This window comes from Poecilia latipinna, unplaced genomic scaffold (genome assembly GCF_001443285.1).
Source record: "Poecilia latipinna isolate Pla-1442-1.1 unplaced genomic scaffold, P_latipinna-1.0 Scaffold2989, whole genome shotgun sequence".
NCBI lineage: Eukaryota > Metazoa > Chordata > Actinopteri > Cyprinodontiformes > Poeciliidae > Poecilia > Poecilia latipinna.
This window is the reverse complement of record NW_015115605.1, coordinates 34,147-42,753: the sequence shown is the minus strand read 5'-3', so window position 1 is coordinate 42,753 and position 8,607 is coordinate 34,147. Positions and strand designations below refer to the sequence as shown.

The 8,607-nt window shown below is 37.8% G+C and overlaps 1 protein-coding gene across 1 annotated transcript; it reads right to left on the bottom strand.

Annotated features, from left to right (window-relative positions):
• Positions 1-1,679: 1,679 nt before the first annotated feature.
• Positions 1,680-6,527, bottom strand: LOC106939807 (high mobility group protein B1-like). Its single transcript, XM_015022347.1, has 5 exons — positions 6,317-6,527; positions 5,079-5,234; positions 2,666-2,811; positions 2,386-2,560; positions 1,680-2,246 (listed from the first exon to the last, which is right to left on the bottom strand). The coding sequence occupies exons 2-5, from the start codon at positions 5,223-5,225 to the stop codon at positions 2,124-2,126; spliced, it is 591 nt and encodes a 196-aa protein (XP_014877833.1). The 5' UTR covers positions 5,226-5,234; positions 6,317-6,527; the 3' UTR covers positions 1,680-2,123.
• Between the last annotated feature and the right edge of the window lie 2,080 nt (positions 6,528-8,607).

Below are 8,607 nucleotides of genomic sequence, written 5' to 3'. Positions count from 1 at the left end.
AACCTAAAACCAGGTCATTACTTTAACACTAACGGGAGGGAGAAACACAAAACACAGGAAGCACTATCCTCACTTCTTTTTTTAGCCTTTGAACAGACAGAATTAGATGCACTTTGTTTAACTTTAAAATGTCATGGTTGGACTGTTATAAAGTGTCTTTCTGTGTGTAATTTTAGGTTGCTGCAACAAGAGCAAATGAACTTCGTTCTCGAGGGAAAATGATGACGTTTGCTTGTGTTTAGTTACTTGCTTATTAATCAAGTCACAATTTTTGACTGGAGAGTGGTTTTGCTTTTTCAAAAACCCAAAAGCAAAATTTCATTGTATGAATATTATGATGTGGGACTGTGGGCTTTTTGTGTAAAGATTTGTACAGAGCAGTCTAAGCTCCAAACTAGTGTGTCCCATTAAACGTTATGCCTTGTTCTGTATTATTAAGCCCCAGCTGAACACTTACATGCACCACCTTCTGAACAAAGGATTTCAGAATATTTAAAGAAATATATATAAATCCATAGGACGTAAGATGGAGCAGTTGGTAGCACTGCTGCTTTGCCGCAAGGCTTCGAATCCTGGCCTTACCATGTTCTCTCTGTGCATGCATGGGTCCCCTCTGGGTACCTGTCCAGGGTGGATCCTGCCTCTCGCCTAACGACCGCTGGAGAATGGCAGCAGCTCCCCCTGCCACCCTCCTAGATTAAGCGGGTGTAGAAGTTGGATGGATGGAAACAAAATCCAGGACAAGGAGGTTGTATTGCTGTAGCTTCGTGGCTATAATTCACTTTTAGAAATAGCACAGGTGCTGAGTGTTATGTAAAATATTAATGTATTGGCTACTAGATGCTACATTTAATTTGCCTCTCAAGTCAACATAAGATACAGGATATGCATGTGTGAGATTTGATTTGTCTGTTTAGCCTGTACCATCGTACAGGGAGACAGTCAGACTCGTATTATTCAAAATGTTCAACGCACACTGTCCCTCTTCAGCAAATAAAATTAGATGCAACAAATCACATTCCTGATCCACTGTTGGAAACCAGTGGGAGTTGTAATCTGTTTAATGAAAACTAATTACGTATGTATCTAGGTTTTATGCTTTCAAACACTAGCAACATGTTCACTGAAGAAGGTCACACTGAAGATTTTAGTGCAAAAAAAGGAAAGAAATACAATCACATCTGTGACCATTTTAGCAAAAGGAAGCCATGGGATTGTTATGTCCAGATTCTGACATTCTTTCACAAAATCAAACATTTAAGGACATTTTCACTTTTACTTACTGGTAAAAGTGATACACATTTAAACCACAATTTTGGAGCAATCAAGCAAAGCCAATGGATGACAATGTTTGATTTTGTTTTGTTTTTAGTGCTAAACTCCAAGTAAAAAAAATCCTGTTGCTGTGCTGTTCTTAAAATCTTTCAAGACGGTGATCTTCAGAAAAATCTAGTAGTTGAGATGTTGCCTTTTATAAAAAGTTGGACAATAATCATTTTAAATAATTTTTAAACAATACAATAAATACATGCTGCGACCTCAACTCGTTTAACTACAACCCCCCCCTATTTTGATGTTTCCAAAAATTAAAATAAAAGACCCAAAATGCAGAATGAGGCCCTAAAACTGATTCTTCATGTTGGGTTTTTTTTGGAGCTTTTAAGGAAGAGAAATAAACATCTTAAAAAAGAAATTTTTATTGAAGACATTCTTTAATGTCGACAGCTGCATTTGATATTAGAGTGGTATTCAAAAGGACAATAAAAAGACACTGGGACAGCACATAAAAAAATAATTTTAAAAATAAAAAAAAAGACACACTACCAACTCATCAATCTCATTTTTGAGTTGTAACACCTAAAGACTACTTACTGTCATAGTGATGTGTAGTCCTTCTAAATAGTTACATAATATGGCAGGAATACAGAACTACCACTAGAAAATTTTCAAACTTAGGATATGTAGTGTTAACTTTACAAAAAAAAGGAGATTAACACTGTACATCATAAAAACATTAAATATACACATGATCTTGTTCAATTTGACATGATTCAAGATGGTGAACTGAGTACATTAGGATTACATGGCATAAACAAAAACTTCCGGTCCCATCCTTATGAGATTTACTCATCATCGTCTTCTTCCTCTTCCTCCTCGTCTCCCTCCTCTTCGTCATCCTCATCGTCATTGGCTGCAGCAGCTGGTGCTGAATCCACTCTGCCCTTTGTGCGGTATGCCACAATATCCTGTGGAGAGCAGGACAAATATCTTTTTAATCACAAGATTTTTTATAATAAAATAATCTCCAAACTGTATTTAAAGGAAATAGCATGTCCATCAGATCTGAATCAGATTCGCTTTAATTACAGCGTAGTTACCACTCACCTTGTCATATTTCTCCTTCAGCTTGGCAGCCTTTTTTTCATACGGCTGCTTTTCTTCTCCAGACAAGCTGTTCCACATCTCTCCAAGCTTTTTGGCCGTGTCCCCAATGGAGAGTCCAGGACTCTCACCTTTAACCTTGGGGCGAAAGTCGGCGCAGAAGAGAAAGAACGCAGACCTACAGGGTGTGGGATTCATTATTAATATCGAAGCTACAGGCAGAAAAACAACTTGTGATATATATAAGGAAATCGAGACAGTGATTTTATTTCAGGGTACATACGGTGGTCTCTTTGGGGCATTTGGGTCCTTGAATCGCTTCTTTTTCTGGCCCTTAGGGGGCACATAGTTCTTCATTTCCCTCTCATAACGCAGCTTGTCCTGTTTGGCCATGTCTTCAAACTTTCCCTTTTCCTTTGGTGACATTGTCTTTAAAACAAACAAAAAAATTTATAAAGCATAAACATAAAAACTAGAGGTGTGCCAATCGATCGGCCACCGATCATAATCGGCCGATTTCAGTGAAAAAGTGTATGATAGGTGATCGCCGATCACGGTCTCCTGTTGCCGATCACCTGCTTCTCATTTCGCAACCTGCCTGTGCAGCTGGTCTCCTCTTTCCTTCACTTTGCGCAAACGCGTAGCAACAAAGCGATGTCGTGTGGAACTATAACGCACTGAGTGAATGGGGAAGTTTGCATGTTACGGCGGAAAATTGAAGCACGTCAAAATGCATCAACACGACAAATCTAATATGGCATAAAAACAATGCCATAACTGACGGAGTTTGGCTACATCGAGGCTCACTGCAGTAAAAAAGACATGGAGGATCAGATAGCAGGTAAAGCAGCGCACAGCTACAAACACTCACCCGGATAAGCATGACGGTCAGAAAGCTAAACAAATAACTCACAAAATTATTTAAGTCTTCGAGCCGCGATGTAAGACGCTGGTTCTGCTCTCGCTGTTGAACCGCTGCTACCCTACAGGTAGTAATATTTGACAGACGGAGCGCCGCTTCTGCTCCACCTGGTAGTGACTCTCACACCGAACCTGTGCTTAAAGCTGCAGCATCTAACTTAAAAAATAAATTTTACATACGTATTAAAACTTTCGCTGTCCTTACATGAGACAGATAATCTCTGAAAAAATAATCGATCTCCTCCCTGTTCTGCATAATTACTCCGCTCAATCAGAGCTAGCAGTAATCAGCTAGCCGCCATGCTATCAGGAAGTTTTCATTCAGTAACTCTGGATTGTTTATTGTAATGGAACCTGCTTTTGCCTTTGATTGTTAAGTTTTATACTTGAATTTTTTTGGCAATGTTGAGAGGTTTTATTTTAGCTCTATGTATTATTTAGCCTCTTCAGAGCCTTCATATGTTATCAGTCTGTTAAAGATAGTTTTATCAATAGCAGTACAATTTGCACAATGCCTGTTTTGTTTAGTTTTCTTCTTGGAAAAAGTTATTAAAAACAAGTTTTTGTCTAAATTAAGGTGAATTCATGGTTCTTTTTTCCACATAATGTAACCGGTAGTGCTTATGATTAAAAAAATAATAATTGTGTGATCGGTATCGGTGATCGGCCCTCAGGGGTGATCAGAATCGGAATCGGAAAGAAAAAACCTGATCGGCACATCTCTAATAAAAACACACTTACAATATACAAGAAATACCTTTAGAACATAAAGCTTATTTCTGATTGCTAGATTTTTATCAAAGATGTACCAAGAACTGGACTGTTGACCTGAATTGGATGATTTTATTCTTTACTAGCCCTAATCAGAGTGTCAGAAACTAAATATTGGACTTTTTTTTTTAGATTTAACTGAACAAACCACACCGCACGTTACCAGACTGCATTATCAGCAACACTCTTCTGCACGCAAGTTGTTATTGATGTAGAAAGGCTTGGTAGTTTCAGTATTGGTAAGGTGTTTAAATACAGAGTCAAAAACTCCTGGAGAAAGAAACTTTTCTCTTTTTTATAGAAGCATGTCAGATGTCACTCCAGGCTGCTTAGAGGGAGCTGAGGAGCTAAAACTTCAGCATATAACCAGAAGCTGATCATTTCACAGGAAAGTTGTTCTAAATTATCCCTTTAAGGATTCTAATTTGATTTGTTACTGTATATATTTTTCTTCTATGCTTTGAGGTGACCATACTTGGGGCCCAATGGACAACCCTCCTAGATCGCTTACACAAATGGCAAGATAGAAATATACACTGCTTATTCATATCAAACCAGTTTTACTAATTGGACACATATGTAAAATAAATAAATAAAGACTAACATTGATTGATGTCAACATACCATGAATCTCTAAAAAGAAGAGATTTATAAGTTCTTTCTAAGTAGTAAAAAAACATATTAAACTGAAGTATGACCGGTAAAGAAAGCATACTGTATTGATTTACATTGATATCTTGATTTAAGTATTACAGACATGCTATCCAATAGATGTTCTTTCTATACAGCTTTACAACTGTAAAGTTGTTTTTGATATAAAATATTTTTTTGTATTCATTTCTTAGATATTTTATCAAGATATATACATATATGTATATTTTGTCTATCTAGAAAGTGGAGGTGAAAAATAATTCTAAGTTCCAAAATTGTTCTAGAAATCAGAAATGGCAGATTAAAGCTTTACAAAAGAAATCATTGATTTAGAAATCATCCACAATTTTTACCTTCCATCTTTCAGAGCATTTCTTGGAAAACTCTGAGAAGTTGACAGTGGCATCAGGATGCTTCTTTTTATGCTCCTCTCGACAGGTTTGCACAAAGTAGGCATATGAGGACATTTTGCCCCGGGGCTTCTTGGGATCCTTCACCATCTTGTCTTACTAAAGAAAAAAAAACGACAGAAAAAATAGGCATCTAAGTGGAGTCATAAAAACAGCAGTGATATGCAAATTTCCCTTTGCTGAACGGTCTGCCTCCTGCTTTGTCAGTCCCATCTATTGTTTAAACAGGGAGGATATGAGGAGGAGGGGGGGCTTCTGGAGTGACTGATGATCCATTGTATAAAAGGCCAACATTAAATTTATGTAAACTACAAAATGCGTCTCATTACTGTAGCTTTAGCTATCCACAGCTCGATAGTGCTAACTATGTGGAATCAGGCAGCTGCTATATTTTATATTAAGTATCTTGATGACAGCGCTCCTGTGAGCCGGCTTCAGCTTGTAAATGAATACATTAGCAATGGCCTCCGCCTCCTTTGATTTTCCGCTAGCCATTAGCCATCATGGCTCCGCATTCGCTTTGTGTGCTTTTGCTTTTAGCATTAGCTTCGAGCTAAGCTAGGCAGACTGCTCATTTTAAGAGGCAGTCATTAAAATGGCTGATTAGACTTATTAAAAGGGCACGACGTTCTGTTATCACAAACATTTTGGTTTTCCACGTCATTATAACTATCAGTTGTGCTCACTCTAGTATTTTGTTTTTAATATTTGTATTAAAGTTTTGCTTTATGTAGGCATGATGTCGGAAAAAGATGCTCCGCCCGTCTCATCGCAGACGGGCTGCCTCAGCACCACTCAGCGCTAACAGACCAGCAACTAGCGTTAGCTTCAAACATACCAGCACAGCCTCAATAAGCAGCTACCGTTAACAGGCTAGCACAGTGGGCTAGCGTTCAGAGGAGCCAACCTCTCTGTCAGCTGCTCACACATGAGGTGACGTTGCTAACGCAGAATAAGTAGCTTTTAAATCAATCACGGGATAAGTTATCCTTTGTCTCGTTAGTAGCAGCTAATGGCAGCCTAGGGCGTCAACGTAGTGAAATGAGCATCATAAACCAGCTTCATAAAGGGTAAGCATCCCATCCAGCTCAGCTTTATACTCAAAGATACAATGCAAAACATAAAACACCCCAGAGTTTCTCTCATATGTGCTACACAGGATAATACTGAGGAATGCTTACCCTTTTCGCTAGTTGTATCTCTCAAACAATGGGACAAGTAGCACCGTGAGTGCGCGGTCTTTTGCCTACGAGGATTCCTTGTTTATCCGGTGTATTCGGCTCCGGCTGTCGGACATTGGCTGCCGCCAACTTCTTGGATATCTTATTGGACACTCGCTGCCCGAGCCCTGTTTGTTGTGCGGTTGGCTGCCCAAAACACGACGGGACGGTGGCGCTAAACTTAAAGTTTGAAAATCAATGTCTCCAAGTTTGAGGATGCAAAAATGATACAAAAGTCCACAACCAAGCCGTTCGTTGTTAAATACTTGTCTGTTGTTGTTGCATTCTCAACAGGAAGTGCAAAGTTACTGAAATAAACGAATGCATAAAAATAACATACAGAAATGAAAACTACTACTACTAAAAACAAAAAATAAATAAATTAAAGCATAAAAAAATAAAATTCTGGATTCTGAACCCAATTTTATACATACATAAAGTGTCATTCGGTAAATAACACTTTTAATGCAAAGTTGCTCTAAAAGTTGCATTGAAAGTCCGTTAAAAATGCCAATTTTGCATTAACTTATAATTTACCAAATCATGCAAAGTTGGCACTTTAAATGGACTTTTAATGCAATTTTTAGAGCAACTCTGCATTAAAAGTGTCATTATTTACTGAATGACACTTCATGACTGTTATAAACATTCATAAAGACTTCTTTATGTTCATGACAGGTGTTATGTCATGTTTATGACAGTGTCATGTCAGTCTTATGCACACCCCGTCAAATAAAGTGTTACCGAATTTTTTAAGTCAAAATGTCTTAGCATATATTAACAATAGTATTGATTTCTAAAATAAGACCCAACTTTACACAGATGTCTTTTTCTGCATCATTGGATATCCACAGATAAAACAAAGCTCACCAGGTTATATGGCAGAGATATTTATGTAGATACACCCCAACTAAAACAATTTATAACATAATTGATTTAGTCTTTTACTACACATGTTATAAATCACAGGCTTAATTCTTTTTATTTTGTATGCTTGACAATTTTAACCAATATCAGATGTGACCAGCTTAATATTTAAGAATAAAAGTTTAATGCTTATTAGGTATTTAAATAATTTATTAATTTATTGAAACTTCAGGTAAATTCCCAAAAATGCAAATATTGTGGAAAACAGTTCAATATTTTTTTGTTACTGATTTCAGAAACTTAAACTCATATATAGCACAGATATACATTAAGGTAATGAAAACCCCAAAGATCAACACAAAAGGATAGTTTCAACAGAAATATCAGGCTTCTGAAAAGTTTGTTTGTTTGTCTGCATTCAGCACTCTGCTGGGGCTCCTTTTGTATGAATGTCTGCATCATTGTGTGGAACGGAGCGGATCAGCCTGTGGCACTGCGTCGGCGTAATGGCTTGCTTTGATAGCGCCCTTTGGTTCATCTGCATTGTTGCTCTAATGTCTTCCATCTTCTTCTTGACAACAGCAGATAGATTTTCTTCGGGGTTCAGGTCAGGCGGGTTGACTGTCAATTCAAGCACAGTAACACCACGGTCAATAAATCAGCTTTTGGTACCTTTAGGAGTGTGGGCAGGTGCCAAGTTCTGCTGGCTTGCAAGAAAGTAAAAAACTGTGTCATGTGGTCACATTGTTTAGTTCTAGTTAGGAGAGCGGCTGAATTTAGAAGGACACAGTTAACATTCAGACAGATCCAGTCCAATTTACAGTTATGGTCGTCCACACAATAACAGACACAGCCAATCCAACATTAATTGCCATTGTCACACCTGATAATGAAAGATAATTATTATTATTAAAGATATTTATTGTCTTTAGGAGCCTGTAAAGTAGAGATGTCTGATTATGTTAGATGTACTGAACTCTACGATGTATCAGAATGGACTCAAACACCCAGACCTGAGACATATTCACAGATGTAAAAGTCAAAAGCCTATTTTCCTGATGTTTCACATTTTTACAATTCCATTTTCCCCCAGGACTTGTTAAGCTCATATCTGCCACAGCCATCCATCCATCCATTATCAACACGCTTATCCATTGTGGGGTTGTGAAGGGTGCTGATGCCTGTCTCCAGCGGTCAACGGAGGGGAGGCAGAGTACACTGTCTAGTCTAAGGTATAAGTTTTCTATTAAAATCAAGTTCCAAGGTGCTAATTTCTGTTTATTCGTATGCCATTTCTTTTACAATGTGCAGCGTTTAGCCCTTATGGAAGTGTATTATTGCTATCTTGCTCAATAAAATGCCTGCTTTACTTTAACAGATCTGTG